At 52.7% G+C, this 25,292-nt stretch overlaps 1 protein-coding gene across 3 annotated transcripts in view; it reads right to left on the bottom strand.

The window, feature by feature from the left end:
* Positions 1-25,292, bottom strand: part of TSPAN14 (tetraspanin 14) — a 56,799-nt gene that overhangs the window by 5,800 nt on the left and 25,707 nt on the right. For all 3 annotated transcript variants that reach the window (XM_047824905.1, XM_047824907.1, XM_047824906.1), the window contains exons 2-6: positions 22,265-22,362; positions 6,408-6,458; positions 4,218-4,364; positions 2,499-2,669; positions 459-584 (exon numbers count right to left, since the gene is read on the bottom strand). In XM_047824905.1, coding sequence (XP_047680861.1) covers positions 459-584; positions 2,499-2,669; positions 4,218-4,364; positions 6,408-6,458; positions 22,265-22,345 — 576 coding nt within the window. In that variant the 5' untranslated portion in view covers positions 22,346-22,362. The remainder of the gene's footprint in view (positions 1-458; positions 585-2,498; positions 2,670-4,217; positions 4,365-6,407; positions 6,459-22,264; positions 22,363-25,292) is intronic.

Raw genomic sequence — 25,292 nt, 5'->3', positions numbered from 1 at the left:
CATGCAAACATTCGGTGCTCCTTCACAGGTCACCCCCAGGAGCCCCCATTTCTGGAACCCAGGGACCAGGGCCACGGACAGGGAATGGAAACAGGTGAAGAAGAAAGAAAAGGAGAGAATTCTCCACCACCCCCAGATGGTGAGTACTGCCCACCGCCCCCGTGGGCTTCCGTGCACTGGGCAAAGTTTTCTCCAGAGAACAGTGAGGAGCGCGGCCCAGGGCTCACCACGCTCGTAGCATTTTGTCCAGGCGCCCTGAGTGACAGCCCCTCGAGGGAGGGACACTACTGGTTTTCTCCTGCCTCACTCAGAAGACGAGAGCCAGGTGGGCCATGCAAAAAAGCTCCTGGGACTTTTACACAGAGGATTTCAGAGCAGTGGTGCATGGACAGAGCGCAGGGCACTCTCTTCAGACTGAGTCAGGAACTGCTCCACGCGCCCCGGGCAGGCCGACTCACCGCAGGGTCCGGCACGCAGCAGGAGAAGGGCACCCCACACTTCTCGCGGCTGTAGCTGGCGCCGCTGCAATTGAAATAGACGTTGAGGTCCCAGTCTTCAGGGCCATAGGCACCGCAGCACTGGTTCTGTGATCACAAAAGCAGAGAGCCATCACGGGCTCTGAGCTGGGGTTGTGGCCGCCCACAGGGTAGCAGACATGAGAGGTTAAGTGCACCTCCATGTAACACGGAGAAATCAAGGCCCGCCCCACTGACCTCCCGCATGCACTGAGATGCCCAGCGTGGTGACCCAAGTAGCCCTTTATGAAGGAAACCAGGAAACCTTGGCCATGATCCCAACATGCATGACTGGCTCCCCCTCACCTCGGCACGGCACTCAGGTCCAGACCCTCCTCCCCTGGACCTTCCCCCTTATCTCCCCTCAGCCCAGAGCAGAGTCCTCACTCTCCTGAGGCCATAGTCCCTCTGCCGTAGTTCTCCGGGGTGGGGGGGTGGGGGGGGGGGTGCCAGAGAGGGAATCCCTCCTTGTGGGCAGTGAGTGTGTCTTCCTCCCAAGGAAATTTCCAAGCTGGCCCTAGTTCCTTTGTGTGCCTCTTTACAAAAAACAGCTGCTGGACGTCTACTCCCAAGGACAGAACTGTGACTGGGGTCGGCCCCTGACCTGGGGTCTCTGCCCTCGCCTCCCCACCAGCCCCCATTATCTGGTGTTCTCGCAAAGACCATCCCCACTCGTCTAAAAAAAAAACATAAAACCAAACATACGGAAAACAGCACGGTGAGGTCGACGGCATCCCAAACCGAGAGCAGATTCTGTTTTTACACGTGTCCTTATTGCTGACGTGGGTGTGGCGGTGATCGCAACGCACACACAACCAGGAATTCTGGTTGTCTTTATGTCTAAGATGAAATCCTATGTCCCCCACCCTCACTCTGCTGTGGTTCCAGCTGCTTTAACGATCACCGTGTATTTCACGGTGAGGAAGCTCTGTGATGTACCGAATCCCTCCGGATAATTGATTTTCAAGAATTTGCAAGGGCGGCAGGGGCGACCACCTCGATGTCTTTCAGGCCAGTGCAGGGCGAGAGTGCCCCGCACACGGGACAGACACCGGCACGCCCGCGGCGATGTGACAACGTCAACACCGCACAGTGAGGGACAGACAGTAGGAAATGGCTGGGATGTGACCTTGCAGACGAACGCAGGCCACTATTACAACACAGGAAGGGCTTCTGGTCACATCAATGGGTTTTGCCGGATCCCAGGACACATGACATGGGGGTAAACAAGTCTTAGTTAACGTGAGAGTAGACTATGGTTATTTTTAATGCTTTCTTGATTATTCTCTTCTCAGAACCAGAGTGTTCCATACGAAGTCCCTGAGGAAGCGAGGTTTTCTGGCAGAGCACAGACAGATCAAACAACAGCCCTGCATAGGGCTGGCCGTGGGGAATAGGCTCTTCCCAGGGTGGGGATGGCTGTGCTCCAAGCCTCCAGGTGTGGCTGCACACAAGGGGACTGAATGCCAGATGGAGTAAAGGCCAAGGCCTGGGACAGCTTAGACACCCCCCTGGAGACATGTTCCAGGGAGGTTACATTCCTCTCCATCTGGGGAAGTTTCCTCCAGGCAGCTCTGCCCTCTTAAACAGGAAGGGGAAAAGGTCCCCGGGAGGAAGGGGACAGGAATAGCCTCAGACAGTGAGTCATGGGCCTGTGGAGGGAGACGCTCCACCCCTCGGTACCCGTAGCGCCTAGGGACCTGCGGCCGCCTGTGAGGCCAGGGCTGGAGAGATCTGGGCCCCTGGGGGAGGGTGGCCACTGGAGCTGCTGGAATGCCCGCCCGATGCAAATGGGGGCGAGCACCCTGCGAACACGCCTGAGCCGCCAGGCACCCATGAGCAGGCAAAGCTAAACCGACCAGAGGCAGGAGCGGCACCTCCCAGGGCCTCCCTGCACTCCCCCCCGTCCCAGCCCAGCCTGAACGGCAGGCATAGGTGGGAAGCCCGGGCTCTGCTGGGGAGGCCAGCATGGGTGGTGCTTACAGCTTTCTGCAGGGAGTCAATGAGGTTCTGCAGGTCAATGTCGTCCCGGTAGGATCTGATGTTGCTCTCGAAGAACTCCCGGAACCGGTCCCGCACCCAGTCCTGGAAGAGGAAGGCCAGCACGGCCACGGCCAGCTCCAGGAAGAAGATGAGCACGATGGTGCCACAGAACTGCATGGGGACGAGGGTGGGAGAGTCATCACATTTGTAGCCTCCAGGCCAAGCGCGAACCCTCGTCAGACCCGAGTCCACCGCCTGCCGCCAGGAGACCGGCGCTGGAGCCCCGGGAATCCCATGTTACGGGCTGGCAACCCCGCCCTGCCTGTACACAGAGATAACGCATCCCTACCCACATCCCTGCAGCATGGCTAAGAGTCAGGTGAGGGAAAGGAAGAGACAGCTCCAAGCCACGGTGTCACCCACTTCCTGGGAAGGAGTCTCCCTCTCCCCTGCAGGAAACCCCATCCCGGAAACGAGTGGCTAACCTCCTCCACCAGGCAAGCAGCTCCTTTAGGGCACAGCCTGTGCCCCAGACACAGTACCTGACCACTCTCCTCGCACACGCAACCATCCACGTTGCTAGAAATCTAACCCGTCACCCGCACTGTAGGGACACGGAAACTGAGGCTCACTCGGGCGTGTGGCTTGCTTGAGAGCACACTGCTCACGCAGGACACCTGAGTTCCCTGGCAGGTGTGTTCACAACTCCGGAGTCGCCGACGTTACCACTACCTACTCCGCACGCGTCAAGACTTCTCCAGAAGCGCAGAGCCCCTGTCTGTGACAGCCGTGGGGCATCCTGCAAGGGTCCACCACAGCCCCACACCCCTCCCATCAGGCAGACCTCTGGCCTGCGGCGTGCGCACACTCCCCCGGCCATGATCATTACTGGTCACACTGAGCTCATGCCACAGCGGGTGAAGGTCTCAGAGTTAAGACAGAAAGGAAACAACCGCGCACACGCGCATACACCCGCGCACACGCGCATACACCCTCGCACACGCAGAAGGCCCTCTGAAACCCAACCTCCATGCACACAGAGGGAAGATACTAAATGCAATATTTTTAATAGAAAACAAAATTAGGGGGAAAAAAACCAAACCAACCGTGTTCTGCTTCTTCAATTAAGCCCAAGAAAGAGATGCTTGATCTAATCACTTCGACAAATAATATATTGCAAAACACGATTAGGTGTTTTCCCCACCAGGTGCTATTTAATTTTAACTGAATGCACTTGCACTTCAACATGAATTTGTATCTAAATATAAAACCAAATTCTTAGTAACTCGCAGTGCTGCCAGGAAATGAAGGATTCTGCATCGCACATCCCAACAGATTCACACACCCTGGAGGAGGGAAATGATTTCCTAACTTTACTGGCAACATCGTCTGATCTTAGCCAAGAAGGGCGAAGGTGAGTGGCGAACAATGCCTTTAGAACTTCTGAGGGAAGTGAAAAGCAAGGGAGGGGGAGAGGAGGCCCCTGCTTGGCCATCTCTTGCCTCTAGGAGCTGAAAACCAGAGCGGCCCAACTTCTCCAGGTACGAGGAGCTAGCTCATCTGAGTGCTCCCTGAAATCTTACCATTAGGTGACACCAAAGGTGGCCTCCTGCCCGCACTGCTGGGCCCCCTCCGACCAGCTAAGGTATAAGCTTGCCCAGCAGAGCCTGCACCCCTACCTCCCAGCCCTCTCCCACCCCTGTATCCGGGGCCACTCACAAACTTGAGCAGGCAGATGTTCTCCCGCAGGGCCCCCACGCAGCCAGCGAACCCCAGCGTGAACATCACCACGCCCACCATCAGGACCAGCACGACAGGGTCGATTCCGTGCAGCCGGGTCACTTTGGTGAGGTCGGACAGCACCCCCTGAAAGAGGCAGAGAAGGCAGGGCAACATCAGCCTCGGGGAGTCAGGGGTGCCCTGGGGGGCTGGGTGGTGTCCAGAGAGAAAATGAGGGCAGGGACCTGTCTTAGAAGGCTCAATCCTCCTATTAAAAGCCAGCCCAGGGGCGCCTGGGTGGCGCAGTCGGTTAAGCGTCCGACTTCAGCCAGGTCACGATCTCGCGGTCCGTGAGTTCGAGCCCCGCGTCAGGCTCTGGGCTGATGGCTCAGAGCCTGGAGCCTGTTTCCGATTCTGTGTCTCCCTCTCTCTCTGCCCCTCCCCCGTTCATGCTCTGTCTCTCTCTGTCCCAAAAAAAATAAATAAACGTTGAAAAAAAAATAATAATAAAAAAAATAAAAGCCAGCCCAGAGCACCTCAGCTCCCAGGACCCTCATATGGAGCATTCCTGGGCTCCACCTTGGCTACGAGTTCCTACCAGGCAGACCCCACGCTTTTTTTGTAGCCTGCAGGGTGCCTATGCCAGACCTGGAGTGGGGAAGGGGTGCCGGGGAACCCTATGGCCTACGGTCAAGGCACCTTAGGGCCACACCCTCACCCTGGCCTCTGGCCATTGGCAGCTTACTCTGCACTCAGTTCAGGGAGAAGCCCACTCTCCTGACATGAAACCAGCTTCAGTATGAACATTCTTGTGGAAAACACCCGCCAAAGGCAGGCGAAGGCAGCGCTGTCCATAAAACCTTTGGTGATGATGGGAGGGGTCCTACATCTGCACTGTCCAAAATGGTAGCCACTGGTCACCCGTGCTATTGAGCACCTGAGTGGAACTGAGGAACCGAATTTTCATTCGTGTTTCATTTTAACTAATTTAAATACATACAGTCACATGTGGCTAGTGTGACCCAAAACGGACAGAGCAGTTCTCCAGGATTCAGAGGAGGAAGAAGAAAAGAGCAGGGGGAGCCAGGCCTCTCTGCTCAGGGCTCGGCCAGGGGAGCTGCTGCTGTGCAGGCGGTGGCCACACGGTGGCGCTAGGAGTCATGGTTTGCACCGGCTTGCAGGGTTTGTCAGTAGGGCAAAGTGACATTGCACCTCAGCCCCCCGTCCTTTAGGGGTTCACAGGCCACCTTGAAGATGCCCAAACCCAAAGGCAGGCCATATTCAGTTCCTAAGGCCATGGCAAGAAAGCCAGAGATCTAAGCGCCCTGCCTCCTTTCCAGAAAGCAAAGGGAGGTTCCACTGAAGAAACAGAGGGTTCTGGGCCTGAGCCTCAAGAGGATGCCTTAGTTCCCAGGCAGGAGCCTGACCCAGTCCACCTTGCTCCTACTCCCTCCCCTATTCTGCCCTCCCTGTAGTGAGGATCCTCTCCAGCTCTCTTGAACCCCCCCCCCCCCCCCCCCCCCCCCCTGCCAAGCACACACACCCCCGCAGAGCAGAAAGTGGTACTGCAGCTCACGGGTCTCATTCCCCCCCCTTCAAAGCTTCAACTGCCCCTGTCCTTCCTGACAGTAAGAGCCCACTCTCCCCGCCTCACCTCTCTTGCACAGGCAGGGCGAGGAGGTTCACAGGTATGTAAAGACCTGCCTCGGCCCCACAGGGCACCCAGGGGGCGTGTTAACACAGCCCTGCTCCTTGATCTCAGGACAAGAACTTCAGGAATAAACACAACTGTGTTCAGGGACCTGCTGGCTACCAGAGGCACAGACAAGAGCAGAAGGTGGCCCCAGGCCGGCCCTGGACACAGCTGCAGACAAGCCCCCAGGGCCATCTGAGGCTTCTGAGAACAGGAGAGAGGGCTCCCCACACTCATGGAGCTCAAATACCCAACCAGCCCAGTCCTGGCCTTGAGCAGCGACCCTACCACGGGGAAGCAGAGCCAGTCACAGGACCCCAGGAGTTTTCGTCACAACTATCTCTCAGAGCTGGCTGTGTGATGATTAATGGCTACAAACTATTACTGTGTGCAAGAAATGTTTGTCGGGGAGGAGTCTGGAATAAGGAACAATTTAAGCTGAACAAACCTGGTCTGGGCTACCTGATGTCCAGGGTCCCAGTAACAGGGGCACCTACCTTTTCGCTCCATGCCCACAGTCCGACTCCAAGGAAGACAACTCCAGCCAACTGCGGGGAGGGGGGAAAGGAGGGAGAGAGGGAGAGAGAGTTAGTTAGGTCCAAAAGCAGCACCATGAACGTGCTTCTTAGAGGAGCGTCCACACCGCTAGTCAAGGGATGCTCCCGGCTCATATCCATGCAGGCGGCACGGGGGTAAGGCAAGCCCTCCGTCCCTGCAGATGACAGGAACTGCACCCGGGGGCCAACAGATGGCAAGGCATTCTGGCTAACCCGCACCTACCTTCCCTGAACATTTGGACAAACTTCAACCCCAGTAGCCCCTGTGCTCCAGAGACCAGAGGTGAAGATCTCAGAGCAGAGTCTGTCCTGGAAAAACTATGCAGAGACATCGGGCCCTGCCCTGTTTCTTCCACATTCTGAAAGCCCACCAACTCATTTCAATGCACAATCTGGTGTAGAAGACGATGTCGCCCTCTGTGACAGCTCCCCAGGTGCGCTCACAGGTCCCCAGAGCAGGTGAGCCTCTCTCCAGAGGACCAGGCACTGCTGTGGGGGACGCAGAGCCCAGGGGCACAACTGTGCTCCGTGTTATTAGTTACTGGGTTATTCGTTACTGAATTAAAATAGGCCTGTGCTAAACAGTGCATTCACCCCAGAAAGGGAGCACCCCCCAATCCCACCGGGGCTAGGCTGCCTCACGTGTACGAAGAAAGAGCCCCCTCACCCCCCAGGCACCACACAGGTTCCTGAACCAGAGAAGATTTTTCCATATAAAACAAAACACCTGGTCTCTGAAAATTAAGCTGCCTACTTTTCTGCTTAAGTACTTTATGCTGGCATCTGGCTGCCATTCATTATTACCTCACGGTACACAACAGGGCTATGTCTGTCTAGAACCCACCTTTCCGAGGCATATTCTCACACTTTAAGACACTCCTGCCTCCTATGTTCACTGCTGGCCCCAGGAGGCTGGAGTGGGAAGGAGAGGCCCTTTAAAGAAAGCCCCGGGAGGTCTCAACCTCTTTGGAATCACAGACCACCTTCAGAAAATGCTTACGTGCCCAAGATTCTGGATGGAATTTCAGAGAGTTCACAGGCTCCTCGAGGCTGGGTCCCACAGCAGTCTGTGGGCCCCCTGTGAAGATGCCCTGCCTGGACCTGATCTGTTTTACAAAGCAGAACACAGGCCCCAAGAGGGCCAAGATCAAAACACCACGCAGTGCAGAAGGGCCTAGACCCCACGTCATTCAACTAGTATTGCGTGAGTATATCTTCAGTGCCGGGCACCGTCTCAAGCTCTGGGGCCTGCAGGCAGAGCCCCCCTGCCCGCCTGGGGCTCGCACTCCAGGGAGCGACACACAGTCCTGTGTATACCACACACCGGTTTTTCTACTTTTCAGTCCTCCCAATGAATTAACTAGTTGATGGAATTAACTAGTTCCTTTCCCTCCCCAGTATCTATGCTGCAGGGGCAGACAAGCCCAAAGGTGACCCATCACTGCCCATTGAATGCTGCAGACTTCCCTCCCCGCCAAGTCCCCAGTGACTGACCCTCTTGCCAGAGCTGGAGGTCAAGTCTTTTTTTTTTTTTTTTTTTTTTTTTCCCACTTTATTTGACCTGACCAGACACACAGCTTCCCTCCTACACTAAGGCACTCAGCTTTGGGGGCACGTAGTGCTGTCACTCCTCAGCCTCCCCTGCTGGCTCGTCCTCCTCCAGGAACATCCACACGCTGGCCTCAGTCTGGGCCTCCTTGTCCTCCCCGGCGTCCTCTAGGTGAGGCCATAAGTCACATGGCCTGACATAGCATGTCTACACAGCTGACCCATAAATCCCAATCTCCAGCCATAGCGGCTCCCGGGTCAAATATCCTATGTCCACCTGACTTGTCCACATATGATGGGTGACAACCCTGGCTCTCCCAACCCCAGCCCCTGCCAACTCTTCCCCTTCTCATTAAATGGTACCACAGCCACCTACTCCGTTGTTTAGATCAGAAAACCTACACCTCTCGTGCCTGATGCCTCTTTCTACCCGACTCCCATTCACCCTGCCCTCTGTTGGTTGCACCTTCAAAATACTTAGTGCATCGGACACTCTCTCCCTCTCTGCTCCTACCTGTCCATGCTCCACCCCTGCAGGTCTGGATCCTGCAGGCGCCTCCTCACAGGCCCCTAAGCAACTAGAGCAATCCTTTAAAAACATACATCGATGGGGCGCCTGGGTGGCGCAGTCGGTTGAGCGTCCGACTTCAGCCAGGTCACGATCTTGCGGTCCGTGAGTTCGAGCCCCACGTCGGGCTCTGGGCTGATGGCTCGGAGCCTGGAGCCTGTTTCCGATTCTGTGTCTCCCTCTCTCTCTGCCCCTCCCCCATTCATGCTCTGTCTCTCTCTGTCCCAAAAATAAATAAACGTTGAAAAAAAAAAAAAAAACCATACATCGGGTAACCCCCCTCCTCAAAACTCTCCAACTCACTTCCTTTTACACTTAGAATAAAACTCCTTGCCATGGCCCACCAGGGCCTAGGCAGCCAGGCTTTGGCTCATACAACTCTACTCTCCGGGCCAGCCTGGCATTGTTACTGTTTCTGGAACTCGCCAAACTCGTCCCTTCCCTCAGCCCAGAATGTTCCTCCATGTCCCTTTCGGGCTTCCTCCCTCACTTCACTCAGGTCTCCTCATTTCACCTCCTCAGAGACCGCCCGAGGTGGACAGCTCTCCATCTTTCAGTCCTGACCTCCTTTTCTGCTTGATTTTCTTCACGGCACTTCCCGTGGACCACGTGAGCTGTATGTCTGTCTGTTGTGCCTCTCCCACTTAAGCCCAGAGATGTTTTCTGTTTCGCTCAGGGTTGCATCCCAAGAACTTGGAGAAGGACTTGGCTATGTTAGGTACAGACTAGGCACAAGTGAGTGAGTCGCCAGGGCTCCAAGACCAGGGTGGTCCTTGCCCGCAGTCTCCGGCTCTCCTCCCAGACATGCTCCCGGGTCTAATTCCCTCCAAATGTATTCAGAGAAAATGAGGGTCAAGCAAAAGCCCAGTGTGGCCCAAGTCCATCATCAAGTCCTACAGAGGCATTAGGATCAGGACAGGGCCTGGAGGCTTGTCCTTCCCTACGCCCCTGCCTGGCCGCTTTCCACGACAGCCTGCCTACCACCTGGCACCATGGAGGGCAGTGAGAGAATCCTGCCATCCCCCCCCACCCCCGCCAACCCCCAAAGACCTCTGGCTGAGTCATGGCCAGCTCCCTCCACTGAAGCACAGATTTCCTTCTCTCACAACAACTGGGCACTAAGAAAAGGGCTCATGGTTTGTTCCATTCTGTTTTAAAGAAAGAACTAAAGTTAACTTGCATCAGAAAGACAGGAGGAACCGGTAGCGTGGTGGGATCACATGTTAGATCATGGGTTATGTGAACACTGGCCCCAGGCAGGAACTTTGGGGGCCGATAGTCATTCTAGAGATGAGGGGACTGACGGAGGACCAGACAGGGGAAGTGGCCTGTCTGGGAGCTCACCCGACAGCCCCGTGGAAGAGCCAGGACAGGATACTGGCCAGCTTAACCCAGCTCCCAACAGGGCCTCTTCTCTGGATCTCTCTGGGGCAGATGGTCCATGGGGCAGGGCTGTTGTCCCTGGCTGCCAACCATCTGGGAGTGACAGTTCAGCTGGGTGCTTTCCAGAATCCGAGTAACCTCCTTTGTCTCTCTTTTATGACCTGATCAAATTCCCTCCCAAAGGATGGGGCCTAATTCCCGCTAAGCCCAAAGGGAGGCCGGCCTTGGACCATGAGGTATGCACACCACTGTGGTCACCATGGCAAGCAGGACCGCTCTTTTCTGTGTTAAACACTTAATACACTGAAAGGGCCCCTTCCACACCCCGTAATACTGGCGCTATTACCCCATCTTTCAAACAGGAAAGCTCAGAGGCAGAACAATTCGGTTCTTTGCCCGAAGTCACAGAGCTGGCTGGTGGCAGGGTTAGAACCAGACCCAGGCGTTTCTGACCCTCCTGCCAGCACGTTATCCCACCGACCCCCAGGCCAGAAACAGCAAGCGGCAGCCAGAGCTTTCCACCACAGGAGCAGGCATAGGGGCCCGATGGCACGGGGGTTCCACAGAAGGGGCTTGGGGCCGTGTAACTCTGAAGCCAACCACCCGTATCCTCGGGTGGTGAGGCTCATTCTGTGTCCCAACTAGAGTGGGTGGGTGGCTGGGGAGCAGGGCCTCTTTGGGTGTCACTGTAAATGCTACAGACCTCTCCACCCTAGGCAAAGCCTCCCCACCACCCCCCCCCTCCCCCCCACGGAATTAGGTGAGGGCACCTCTTGGGGCACTCCTGGGCTGGGAGACACACAGAATCTGCTCACCATGTGAGCAAGCCTGTGGCACCTCACCCAAGCATGTTCAAGTGACAGTGAAAGTGTAGACACCTGGCCAGGCCCGGCTGGACGGGAGGAGGGTGCCAACACCAAGCAGCTCAAAAGCAGCCCCTGATCACCCACAATTTAGCGGCCTTAGCCTCTTGCAAGACTGCATTTCGGTGTGTGTCAACGTACTTAGGCAATTCTTGCAGGTCCCAGAGGCCTTTGTGCAGTGAGTTCAAGGCAAACCACCAGCAGCAACGCAACCTTTTCAGGCTCTGCCCACTGGCCTGTGGTTCTTGCAAATCCCCCGGCTGTCAGTAGGCTGACATGCCTACGGGAGTCCTAGAGAAAAACCCAGAAGGACACTCGAGAGGAAGCCAAACTCAAAGCAGACCAGACCAGTGCTGAACAAACAGCACAAGTCAGCTGGTCCTGGTTCTAGTCTCCACTCTGCAACTTCCTGGAGACAGGACTTCATGCCAAGTCCAGGAGCTCTCTGTGCCTATGACTTCCTCTAGAAAATGGGGACAACCCCTTCTGGGTCATAGGAGGGTTCTAAGAATCACACGTGACATGCTCACCCCAGGGCGTGGAGCCAGTCCAAGTGAGCCTGGCCCTCCTGCAGGGGAGGGGAGCAGAGCAGAGGCATGGAGGGGCCTTCCAGATGCCACCAGCCTTTGGACTGAAAGTCTCTGTGCCCAACCCCCAATAGCTCCCAGCTCGAGACTTTGTCCTAAGACAAAGTCCTCCTTTCCAGAGGCATCTCTTTTATTGGGTCTCAGGAGACAACAGTGAATTAGAGTTTAGGGAAACAGGGTCTCCGGAGGCTTTTGAAGCAAGATAAGAAAGAATGATGGAAAGAAAACAGGACAGAGAGTGGAAGAAGCTATAAGAGAATCTCAGCTCTGTTTCTAATTCACCCTGTGGCTTTGAGCAAGCCATCCCTCTCTTGGACCTCAGTTTGCCAATCTGCAAAACCGAGCAGTTGGGAGGCAAATCGTCTCCAAAGGCCTGTATACCTCCCGCTGCCTAAGCTTTGCCATCACAAATCATGCCAGGCAGAGACCCGTGGTCCTGGCGCTCTCCAGAACAGGAGATTCTGACCCTAGAGCCGGAGTTCCGAGAACACCAGAGATGTTCCAGTCACTTGAAATGCTAACGATACAAGTTATTGGCCAGAAAGAACGCCAGAGGGCACACACGCCGGGCCCAACCTCACCCTGAGAGCCCAGGTGGCTGAAGGGGAGTCTCAGGATTATCTGTGGGGTTAGGAAGCCTCCTCACCCCTCTAGACTGTAGCCACTCTGAACCGTCACCAATGCAGGGGATGCCTCCTTCAAGTAGTCCCACATTCAGAGAGTCTGAACTAAGCCACTTCCCTGTGGGAGTCTGGAAGGTCTGGGAGCCGGAAGGCATGCTGGAGCCCAGCTTCCTCATTACAGAGGGAAACAGAGCCCAGGGCAGGATGGTGCCTTGCGCAGGGTCACACAGCTATCACACACCAGCTTTTCCTCTTGCCGGAAGGGCGGTTCTGAAAAAAAGAAGCATGTGTGCCCTTCCCAGCACAGCCAGCAAACACACGCCAGGGGCCCCAGTGAGAAGTAAGGACTACCCAGAGGACTCCGGGGGCGGTTTCCACAGATGTCTCTGAGTTTCCCGATAACAGACAGCCCACCCCGAGCCCCACCCAGGAATCAGACTGTGTCAAGGTCTTTGAAAGGAATGAAGGAGGAAGGGCAGAGTCATCCAAGGGAGGTTACGGGCAGCTCTCCAGGTAACAGAGAGAAGGAACCCCAGCCCAACCCAGCCTCAGCCTCACCTTCTCCCAAGGTTCTGCCCTTACTGGCACAGTTCGGTGATTAACAGTGGGTAGAAAACCAAAATACTAAGGCCAGCGGTTGACATTTCTGTAAAGGGCCAGATAGTAAATATTTTCAGCCTTGTGCTGGGTGATCTCTGTTTCAACTACTCAACTCTGCTTTTATAGCAGGAAAGGAGCCATAGATAATATGTAAACGAATGGGCAGGGCTGTGTTCCAATTAAGTTGTATGTGCAACAGGCAGGGAGCCAGGCCTGCAAGCCGTAGTCTGCCAAATCCTGCACTAAACTATCACACCAAAACCATCTGGACCTCAAGACGAAAGACAGGATTTCCTTTAGCTCCGCCACACAAACCCCAGAGCATCCCTATAATTCGTGTCCCCAACTTGGGATAGTTTTTATATTACCTGAACAGGTCATAGTAGCCTAAAACTGTAAAAAATCCCAAACGATACAGCCCCACAATGGACTATTATACAACGAGAATCAACGATCTACAACTACATACGACAGTGTGAATGAATCTTACACGCAATATTTAACAAAAAATGTCAGATTCAGAAGATATTACACTGTTAAAGGCGGTGTCACGGACTGAATGTTTGTGTCCCCCAAAATCCAATGTTGATGCCCTAATTCCCAATGTGATGGTAGTTGGAGGTGGGCCTTTGGGAGGTAATTTAGGTTAAATGAGGTCATGAGGATGGGGCCTCCATGATTAGTATCCTTATAAGAGGAAGAGAGACAAGAGCACTCTCTGCCCTGTAGCCACAGCAAGAAGGCAGCCGTCGGGAAGCCAGCGAGAAAGCGTTCCCCAGAACCCAACCATACTGTCACCCCAATCTCAGACTTGCAGCCTCCAGAAATGTGAGAGATTAATAAACTTCTGTCATTTAAGTCAGCAAGTTTATGGTATTTTGTAATGGCAGCCTGAGCGGACCAAAACAAGAGGAATGCTTCAGAGGAAAAACATCTAGCATCTGATCAAAAGCTACTAGACAGGAGTGCCTGGCTGCCCCAGTCAGTAGAACGTGCTACTCTCGATCTCAGGGTTGTGATTTCAAGCCCCACATTGGACATGGAGCCTACTTTAAAAAAAAAAAAAAACAACAAAAAACAGTACTACACGGGCAAGAAGGGAAAATAAATGTGATCTATAACAAGGAAAAATATTCAGTAACTAGAAAAAGACACAAACATTACAGAGGAGATGGAATTAGCTAAGACTTTAAAAACAGATATTTTAGGGGCGCCTGGGTAGCTCAGTCAGTTAAGTATCCGACTTATGATTTCAGCTCAGGTCACAATCTCACGGTTCCTGAGTTCAAGCCTCATGTCCAGCTCTAGGCTGGCGGTGCAGAGCCTGCTTGGGATTCTCTCTCTCCCTCTCTCTCTCTCTGCCCTCCCCAACTCATTCTCTCTTGCTCTCTCTCAAAATAGATAAAAACTTGGGCGCCTGGGTGGCGCAGTCGGTTAAGCGTCCGACTTCAGCCAGGTCACGATCTCGCGGTCCGTGAGTTCGAGCCCCGCGTCGGGCTCTGGGCTGATGGCTCAGAGCCGGGAGCCTGCTTCCGATTCTGTGTCTCCCTCTCTCTCTGCCCCTCCCCCGTTCATGCTCTGTCTCTCTCTGTCCCAAAAATAAATAAACGTTGAAAAAAAAAATTTAAAAAAATAAATAAAAACTTTTTAAAAATCTTTAATAGAAAAATTTTTTAAATAACACAGATATTGTACATATTCTTGAGGACTTAAAGGGAAACATAAACATAATGAGGAAAAGAAATAGAAAACAGAAGATCCACATGGAACTATTAGAAATAGAAAATACAACACTGGACGTTAAGAATTCACTAGATGAGTTTAATAGCAATTGGACACTATAGAAAAAAGGATGAGTCAATTTAAAGACAAAGCAATAGAAATTATTTGAACTCAGGGGCAGGGGTTGGGGCGGGGCACTGAACAGAGCCTCAGTGACCCATGAGACTATAAGGGGCCTGAGAAGAAAAAGGGGAGAGGTGTGTATTTGAAGAAATAGTGGTCAAAGGAGTCCGAAATCTGATGACAACTATAAACCCACAAATCCCAAAAGCCCAATGAACCTCAAACAGAATAAAGAAAACCACACCAGCCCATATCATAATAAAACCAAAATCCAGGAATAAAGAGAAAACTGTTGAAATGAGCCAGGAGGGGGAAGAAAGGATACATTCCATACAGAATATGCATATACAAGGTATTTTAACCAAACGAAATGAAAACATATCAAAATGTGTGGGATGCAGGGCGCCTGGGTGGCTCAGTCGGTTAAGCGTCCGACTTCAGCTCAGGTCACGATCTCACGATCCAGGAGTTCAAGCCCCGCGTCAGGCTCTGGGCTGATGGCTCAGGGCCTGGAGCCTGCTTCCGATTCTGTGTCTCCCTCTCTCTCTGCCCCTCCCCCGTTCATGCTCTGTCTCTCTCTGTCTCAAAAATAAATAAACGTTAAAAAAAAAATAAAAAAAAAAAAAAAAGAAATGTGTGGGATGCAGAAAACAGAGAGCATCAAATACCTATACTAGGAAAGAAGATCTAAAATCAATGATCTAATCTTCTGCCTTAAGCAGCTAGGAAAAAAAAACAACAAAGTAATCTTAAAGTAGGGGAAAGTGAGGAAATAATATAAACAGGAACAGAAATCAATGAAATAGACTGGAAACAGATGGTGGGGATAGCTGCACGGCAAGGTGAATGTACTTAATACCACTATGCATGGAAAAATGATTCCAATGATACATCGTTATATCTGTCTTACTACAATTTGCAAGATAAAATTTTAAATAATTTTTAAAGGGACGCCTGGGTGACTCAGTCGGTTGAGCGTCCGACTTCGGCTCAGGTCATAATCTCGCGGTTCATGGGTTGGAGTCCCACGTTGGGCTCTGTGCTGACAGCTCGGATCCTGGAGCCTGCTTCGGATTCTGTGTCTCCCTCTGTCTCTGCTCCTCCCCTGCTCTCAACTCTGTCTCTCTCTTTCTCTCAAAAATAAATAAAGATTAAAAAAAAAAATTTTTTTTAAAGTGTCTCTGGGAAAAAAAGAAGGTACAACCAAGATAGGAATAGGGCACTCCCACACACAAGACACGGCAGTAGACTGGGGCGTGCCAACTGGGGAAAGGATGCCCCTCCATTTACTGGGGAAGGATGCATATCTATACACACCACCAGCTACCCAGATTTGACACTAACCTGTGAGCACTCAGTAATCATATGTGCTGGGCAATGACCATCGCAGAGCCCCGTGAGCGGCCCTTCCTCAAGCCTCCCACGTGCTCAAGGGAGATCAGGAGCTGAAGCCCTATAGGGAGTAAGCATCAGGGTGTTCTAGTGGAATCTCTGATTAAGCAATCTTGCCCTCTGACTTGGCAAGTGCAAATGTAGAAAAATACACACTCACACACCCCATGTGCCAAGAGATAAGGCAGTCTATTTCCTATGAATTGGGGCAGCCCTTCGAGAGAAGTAATTTTGACAGTATAAATATGTCAGTCAGGTCAAAACAGCATACACACCTTCTGACCCATTTAATCTCACTCCTGGGAATCTATCCCAGCAAATAATTTCCCTGTCTTGCCCGAAGGGAGGAATCTGTATTACACTAACCAGTCACTGCATCCTTATCTAGGATAGTAAAAAAAAAAAAAAAAAAAAAAAAATATTGGAAACAACCGAAATGTCCAATATGGGAATTTCCAAAAATACAATCAAGAAGACTCTGTGGCGACCTAGAATGTTCTAGGCTAGCTGATGCTGACGTGAAAATGCTGACCTCACGACTACAAGGATTCTCTCACAAAGATGGGAGACCACGTGCAACTGAAGACAGAACGGAGCCTGAGGAGGGAACTCGGTGAAGCGGGGGTGCCTTGGGTAAGCTTCTAGAATTTCCATGCGATTACAAAAGTTTGTTAAATAAAACTTGAAGAGAAAAAAGGTACCACTTCTCAGGAGTGGAAGTGAAAATACACTACACATATTATTAAAACACTAGACTTTCCTTTTTTTTAAATTAATGTACTTATTTTTGAGAGAGAGAGAAAGCGCAAGGGGAGGAGGGGCAGAGAGAGGGAGAGGGAGAATCCCAAGCAGGTTCTACACCGTTGGCACAGAGCCCGACGTGGGGCTAGAACCCACAAACTGTGAGATCATGACCCGAGTCAAAGTCGGACGCTTACCCGACTGAGCCACCCAGGTGCCCCTGGACTTCCCTTTTTGATTGACCTAATCACCCAGAGACAGAAGCAGAGAAACCACATGGACACCAGGGGTCAAGCCTTGGGGTCTGGTGTTACATGGACAGAGTTCAGCTCAAATAAGGGCAACTCTCTGTCAGTCAGAGGGATCCAGAGACATTAGCTCTGCAGGATGTGGGGAGTCTGCTATCAAAGGAGGAGCGCAGTCAAGTCCAGACACAGAGAAGACAACCCTCCACCCACACAGATGCTGGGGGAGGGGGAGGGAGCTGCCGGTTCAGTCCTTCCCCAGCAGACTCGCTTTGCCTCTCTCAGGTAGGGTGACCGCACATCCTGGTTTGCCTGGGACAGTCCTGAGATACATCCGAGATACGTCTGAGAACTCTTAATAAGCTCTCTTTCACTCTTAAAAAGTTTCCCGACTCCAGCCATAAATTACATATTCACCCGTGTCAGGGGAGGCCTTTGTCACTTTGAAGGAAGGCACCTGAAGCCACTCTGGTCACAGCACAGATGCCCACGACTCTCCTCTCACCTAGAAACAGGCTGCCCATTGGGCTCGAAGGCCAATTCCCGCACTTCGCAAGCAGGGAAGCTGCGGCCCAGACCTGCCCGAGTCGCTACGGCGGCCAGTGGCAGGGGGACTCTGGCCCGTGTAACACAGGCTTATTGTCTGTGCCACAAGGGGCCTCAGTTCTCCACTTTTAATCCATCTCTGAAATAGATCCAGGCAGGGGCTTTATCTGAACCTCTGCAGATTGAACTCAATGCTGTGGTGGGAAGCAATCCTGGGGTTGCAGACATCATCTGAATGATTCCCTCCAGAGGATTCACTCAGCAAAACCAAGAGAGCTCAAATTCTTTTTGGAACCAGGTGGGGTGAGAACAAAGAAAAGGGCTCTATCCGGTGCCGCCTCCAGGGTCTACCTGACCCAGCTGCCCCTCCCCTGCAAGTCAAAGGAGACTGCTTTTTCATCTGAATTGTGGCCAAGTATACACAATATAAAACATAAACTCCGCAACCATTCGTAAAAGTAGGGCTCAGTGGCGCTCAGTACACAGTGTTGTGCACTGTGCATTGCCTCCGCCTAACAAAATCGGCGCTCGGTCCCTACTCAACCCTAACGCCCCACTCTCCCCTCCCCGGCCCCTGGCCGCCACCATTCTACTTTCCATCCTGAAGCCTCTGACTACAAGGTTCTGCACATAGGTGGGATCATACAGTATTTGTCCCTTTGTGACTGGCTTATTTCACTTGGCGTATGTCCTCGAACTCACCCATGTGGTGGCGTGCGTCAGAATTTCCTTCCTTTTTAAAGGCTGAAAAATATTCCATTGCACATACGGAGCACATTTTGTTGATTCACTCATCTGTCGGTAGACGTCTCTACCGAGACGCTTTTGCTCGGTAGAAGCAAAAGATAGTTGCTTCTATCTTTTGGCCGTTGTGAAGAACGCTGCTATGAACACACGTGTGCAAATAGCTCTCTGAGACTCTGCTTTCAATTCTTTCGGGTCTATTCCAAGTGCGGAATTGCTGGATCCTACGGTACTTCTATTGTTCACACTATGAGGAACCTCCCTGTTTCCCAGAGTGGCTACACCAGTTTGCATTCCCACCAACAGTGCACGAGACTTCCAATTTCTCCACATCCTCGGCGACATCTGCCACTTTGGGGTCTGTGTGTGTGTGTGTGTGTGTGTGTGTGTGTGTGAATAACAGCCATCCTAATGGGTGTAATTTGGTATCTCCTTGCGGTTTTGATTTGCATTTTCTTAAGTCAGAGTGATATTCTGCACTTGAAACAGGTCTCACTAATACAAGCAAAGAATGACTATGATTAAAAAAAAAAAAGAAAAAGAAAAAGGTAGACGGGCACCTGGCTGGGTCAGTCGGTAGAGCATGCAACTCTTGATCTCAGGGTCATGAGTAGAGCCCCATATTGGGCGTGGGGCCTACTTAAAAATAATTAATACGTACATACATACAATTTTTTTTTTGTTTGTTTGTTTTTAAGTAGAAAGTGCTAGTGTCCTTGAATGCTGCACTGTTTCCCGGAGAGCCCCGTGAGAAGAACTGCATGAGGCCCAACCCCATGCTCACTCTGTACACACACATCAGCTCCGTCCACATTTCTCACCCCAAGCGAATATTAATGGTCCCTTGGGGAAAAAATCTCAGTCCCGAACTGTAGGTAGGGAGCTTTAAAAAAAAAAAAAAAAAAAAAAAAACCCTGTTCAACTGTTACAGGTGTGTGTTAGTACACAAGTAATTCTGAACGGGGCCAAGTGCCCAATAAAACCTTGTGTTCGTTCCAGCACCTAGAATCGGGCACGGAAATGACAGGTTGCTTCTGCATATCTGAACCTGCCTGCTGGGCCCAGGTCTGCCAGCAAAGCCGTAGTCCCGTCCCGCTGTGCACTGCGAATTCATCGAAACAAAACAAATACAAAAACACTCTGTGCAAAACAACCTATGCTTTGCTTCAAAATAATCGAGGGTGACAGGGGAGGATATAAATTTTCAAAGACTGGCTAATGAGTTGGTAACTGTTGAAGCCACGTGATGGGAACATGGAGGTTTGTCAGACTGTTCAATTTTGGTATTTGCTCTATGTAAAAAAAGAATACTTTCTCGGAGTCTCTGAGGAGGTAAAGCTTGGCATTGGGTTTTACACATTTTCAGCAACCTCGGGAGGCAGGCAGCAGGCCTGTGCCATTGATATTTCACAATGAAAACGCGAAGACTACTCAGTATCACTCAGAGCGGGTCAGAGTCCAGACTGGCACCAGGGTGCCCCCCGCTGCACCCACCATGCTCTTCCCTGAAGGCTCTGCGCCCCACTTCTCAGGCCTCACCCCACACTTAAGCTCCTGTGCAGGAGACAGGAGATGACTGCTAGGGACCCAGCAGGGAGGCGTCTGGCCACCCTCGCACTTTCCCAGCCAAGCTCTCTTGTGCCTCGTTTTCCTGGCTGTTCCTTTTTGTCCCCTCCTGTTCTGCCCCAGTGCACACTAACTGAGAAACAGACTCCCGGCCACACATCGGCAATCCTGCAGAACGCCGATAACACTGCAGCCCTTTTCAATCAAGCAGAGTACAACTCGGAATTCATGAACTCCCCTATTCGAATCTGGGGCTGCCGAGGTGTTACTGGGCAAGTTGGTAAAGCTTCCCAAGAGCCAAGAGTCGGTTCCGAAAAGAAAGGTGAAGAAACGGGGCATTAGCGGGCCCTCAGTTACAGCAGCGGGAAGTTTCGCTCTAGCTGAAAAGTTCAGGATGACCTTCAAAGGTCAAGGCGCCACACCAAGCAAGCACAGCCTGGGGGTGGGAGAGAACAACACGGACCACTGGGCGTACAAGTGTCCAAAGTGTCAGACTGCCTGTCTGCCACCTGGCCCTCCACCATACACCTGGCCTGTGGGTGGGGCCTCCGGGTGGGGCCAGGTCAGGAGCCGTGCAGATCCAGGAAGCCACACACTGCGACGATGAGGCAGCCTCCGTCCTCCCATCAGGAGAAGCCCAAAGGAAACCCATCGAATGTCCTGTATTGCCTTATTTCGAGGAAAATGACAAAGTTGCCGGAGACAGACAGGCTGAGCACAAAGACGTGGGGTAAACAGCCACACCACTGAATCCCACCCTGTTTCTCCAGGACAGGCACACACAAAAAACCCCAAAACTTTGAGATAAACCATTAGGAGATGATGCTATAATATCAAGGGTGAAAGCTGGAAAGTCTTAACGCAAGTCTGCCTTGTTCTCAAGAGTTCGAGTCCAAACAGGGCATGCCAGAAATCCACAGGAGAGGCAAAATGTGGCATCACGGCCACTCATTCTGTCCCTCCCTCTGCACATGCCCCCACCCAGATACTGATAAGCAATGCTTGCTTAAGGTGTTCGATCGCGTCCCCGCACCCACCTACATAGACTCAGTGTCCGCTTCTCCTGGACCTATCCCCCTGGTGACACACACATGCTAGGATACCTCCCGTAATGCCTTGACCATCTCCAGCTAGTGCTCGATTTTTCTGCTCTTCTTTAGGGCAGAGCCCGTGAAAGATCTGTCATGAGTCATAGTCTCCACTGCCCCACGTCCCCCTGGCTCCTTGGCCAGCTCCAGGTGGGTTTCCATCCCCCAGAGCACACAGCAGGTCTGGTCCAGGTCACCAACAATGTCCACTTTGTCAAGGCCAATGCCAATTTTCTGTCCTCATCCTACGTCACGCCCCTGTGGCACAGCTGACTGTTCCTCTGTCCTTGAGAGGCTTCTATGATACAAAGTCTCCTGTCCACCCACTCACAGCCAACTCTGGAGCCGACTTTCCTCTTCAGGGTCCCCTCTAGCACCCCAGGACTTGACCTTCACACCCCTCCCTCCTCTTCTCAGTCAGCACACTCTCCCTCAAAGACCTCATCTAGCGCCCCCGCCACCACCCCGATGGTAGCGAAGTCTTTCATCTCTAGGGTGGCCGCAGACAGGAAACGAACATCTCCATGTGGCTAAGAGACCATTCTCCCTCTTCTGTCCCAAAATTCTTTCTCAGAACATGAGACCCCCATCCATCCCTTCACTCTGCAGAACCATTCCAAAATCAGATCCAACTTATAACCTCAGAGTTACTGAAAGTAGAAAATAATTCCAACTCCTTACTGACAACTGTAAGGTCCTACATGCCCCGGCTCCTTCATGACTCTGTCCTCCCTCGTGTCCCCTTCTCCCTTGTACTCGCTGAGCTCCAGCCACAAGGCCCAAGTCCCTTGCCCCTGCCAAGTGCAGTCCTGCCTCAGGGCCTTTGCAAATGCTGCTCTTCTTGCCTATAGCTTTCTTCCCAGACCCCCACCGGCTGCCTCTTCACTCGGCTGCCTCTTCACTCGTACTCTGGTCTCAGTCCTTAAGTCACCTCCTCAGAATGCCCTTCCCTGACCACCCTAGCCAAGGAGCTCCCTACTCTGTTGCTCAGTAGGCTACTGCCATTACGGGTTACACACAAGCACCACAAGGAACAGGGCTTTATTGCCTGCGTCCACTCTTACCTCCCAGAGCCTAGAACAAGGCCTGGCCCACAGTCAAAAGGGCACTAAGTGCCCTGCTACCGACGTTTCATGGGGCTCATTCCCAGGCAGGGAAGCGGGAAGACAGACATGCGTGTGGGCCAGAGTTTCAAACGTTCCTAAACCTCCAAGGCTCAGGTAGGGGCCCATGAACCTGGTTTTCAATCACCTTGGCCTTCCCTGTCCCTGTACTTAACAGTCTGTTTTATAATGGACTTGTCGCTGGTTCTGCTGGCGGCCGGGGAGGGGGGGCAGGGCTCATTAACCCTGCCCACCTTCTCCTGCACAGCCTCACAGGGGGCCTGGCAAATCAACGGTTTGTGAAGAATCACGATCTACTGAATAAAAGACTAAGCGGCCGCTCTCGATAACTCACCCAGAAGACGATGTTGTAGCTGAAAAGGAGGTACTTATACCAGCAGCTGACCTCGGCGTTAGAGTATCTATAATAGTGCATCTTCCGAGAGGCGGGATCTGTGGACAGACATGGGAGCGATGAGACAACAGGGTCACTTACAATAACATCTCCCCCAAACCTGCTCCCCAAGAAAGAGCAAAGGTGAGGCTCATGCACAGACTCCAGAGATCTACCCAAACTGTCTCCCCGTGTTCGTGCACGGGTTCAGGCTTCAGTTTACTCTCAATGCCAGCTGTAGACTGGGCAACAACCACATTCCTTCAACTCTCCAAAAACAGCCCCAAAAAGAAGAAGAGATTTCTGAAAGAACGCAGAATGTCGGTGTTCAAAGTGTCCCCTAATTCCAGGCCTTCCCAAACATCTATCTCATCTCTCCATTGGGTGTTGCTGGTTCCACTGCTTGGCAGAGGAAACACAAGTTAGGAAGGAAGGTTGTGGGACTTGCCCAAGGATAAGACAAAAAAACCCGACAGGGCCCAGGATCTGAACCCAGGACAGCGGGGTCCCCAGTCCACGTCCTCTCCACCTACCACTACCCGCCGCAGAGGGGCCAGCAGTAGAGGGAGTCACCAAAGAAACGGGGGCACGGAGAGGCACGTCTGGGAAGGAGAGATGAAAGGCAGGCATGATCTAACCGAGGCCAGTAAAGACGCCAGAATTAAGGCTCCATATTCGTTCATCCAACATTTTCTGAGATGTCTTCCCAAGCTCTGTCCTCACAGAGGTGAGGAAGGTGGAGAGACCCCAGGAGCATACAGCAGCCAGCATTCACCCATGCCTGTCTCCCCTCCCTCGCCTGCTTAACCTGCCCTGCAACTCGCCCACCACCGTTTTGGCCTCCAGAGGCTGTGGGTAAAAGCTCACTCCAGAATGCTCTGTGAACTGCACAGAGGGTGAAGTGGGGGGCACTCTTTTTCTTTTTCATCTGTGTTCATCCCCCAAAGCCCCTCAGAGAATCCTACAAAAAGGAAGGTGCCCTCAAAAGGGAAATCTCAGGACCTGGCCCGCCTTTACCTGATGGGGAAGGTGGGGGGGGGGGGGGGGGGAGAGTCTCAAGCTGACCCTCAGGAGGCAGGATCCAGGGTTCACCCCCAGGCCCCAGTTCACCTCCCACTTCCTGGGGTGAGGGGAGGGGCACATCATAACAGGGCCCAAGACAAAAACAAACAAGGCTACTCCAGCAGTGAGGAGACAACCCACTCACAACTGCCGGGAAGAATCCAGCTACTGCCGCCTTGCCGAGGAGTGGCTGCTGCAAAATCCCTTCCTGGGCCTCAGTGGCCTGGCCACGGGGCTCATAATGTTCTGAGAAAGTGGTGCCAAGCAGGGACATGAAAACCACAGCCCTCTGGAGATGAGTGCTGTGCCGGCTCAACCCTCCTGGCCACAGAGCAGAATCAACAGGCACCGAAGCCTGGACACCACGGTCTGCTCACCTCCTCCCTCCGGGAGGGATGGGCGGGTCTGGCCGGTCGGGCCTCAAATACCAGCCAGGAAGGGGACAGCAACCTGGCAGCCCCCTGTCCCCACCGTCAGAGCCGCGCTTGCACAAAACTCCCCTCCGAGGATGAGGATGAATGTGATCCCAGGTACCGAAGGACACCGCTGGGGACAGGGCACACAGGAGGCCTGAACGCAGCCTGGGCCACGCAGGGCAGCTACAAGACCACCGGGGGCTCTCAGGCCAAGACTCCTTCCTTCTGCAATGAGACCCGACCCTGGGCAAGTTCCTGTCCTCTCAAGGCCTCAGCATCCTAAACTGAAACTGATCCCTGATGTCACTGGTGTTGAGGGACCCAGCTGACAGCATCAAATGACTTATCCTAAACACAGATCTCAAGGCCTTACCCTCTGCACGTTCTGATAAGTGGGGCTAGGCTGGGGCCCAGAATCTGCATGTTTGACAACTTCTGACTCGCCTAATGTACTAAGTATCAGCCCGGGCACCATGGACTGCGGTCCCTCTGGGGATCCTACAAAGGCAGAAGGACCCTGCTAGCTGTAGGGACACAGGACAGACTAGGGCTATGGTAGTGACGGCTCTTGGTAGGCAACTAACAAAAAGGGAACCAACATTCACCCATTTGTGTTTCACAGATTACAAAAACCTCAAAGCGCTAAGTTTTCGTCCGACTTCAGATGACTGGCTTCATGCATATAGAAAAAAAAAAAAAACAACTTTTTTTTAATCTAAATCTCAGGTAAGTTCCTCACAGTGAAACAGTCAACTTGGCTGAAAATGCCCCAGAAGGCAGGAAAATGTTCAAAACGATAGAAACCCTATTTCTGTTTATGGACAAGACAAGCCTGCTCCTTAGAACTGTCAAATACAGCCCCCTCTTCTTCGTGGTTCCTAGAGACGCCTGGAAGGTGGATGGCCATATGCTCCATAGAACGGAACCCCAGAGACTGGGGAGGGCTACTCAGGCATGGTACCCAAAAGTTCAGGAGTCCTCGAGAGTATTCCTTGGACACCAAGGAGGGTGGTCAGAGAGAGGGAGACACAGAATCCGAAGCAGGCTCCAGGCTCTGAGCTGTCAGCTGTCAGCTTTAACCCAACCACGGTAAAGCTCTCGCTCAAAAGCTTTGGAGCAGTAAACAACGCCAGTCCCCCTTCTTCCTCCACAAAGAAACCAGCTAATTAGCACAAGTCTGCATGTTTTCCAAGGTAGTGGCGGCCTCATCCCTGCCCTCTGTTTGGGGCCTTTGGGAAATGATTACTCTGAGGTGAAACAGAACTCTCAGCCTGGAGCTCCCTGTTCTTCAGCTCTGGCCGGTTAAGCATGACGAACATAGAAAGGCCACAGGAGGGGCGCCTGGGTGGTTCCGTCAGTTAAACGTCCAACTTCAGTTCAGGTCATGATCTCATGGTCCGTGAGTTCGAGCCCCGTGTCGGGCTCTGTGCTGACAGCTCAGAGCCTAGAGCCTGGAGCCTGCTTCCGATTCTGTGTCTCCCTCTCTCTCTGACCCTCCCCCATTTATGTTC

Source organism: Prionailurus viverrinus, chromosome D2 (genome assembly GCF_022837055.1).
Source record: "Prionailurus viverrinus isolate Anna chromosome D2, UM_Priviv_1.0, whole genome shotgun sequence".
Taxonomy (NCBI): domain Eukaryota; kingdom Metazoa; phylum Chordata; class Mammalia; order Carnivora; family Felidae; genus Prionailurus; species Prionailurus viverrinus.
Note: the sequence above shows the minus strand (reverse complement) of the source record. Positions and strands in the feature narration are given on the sequence as shown.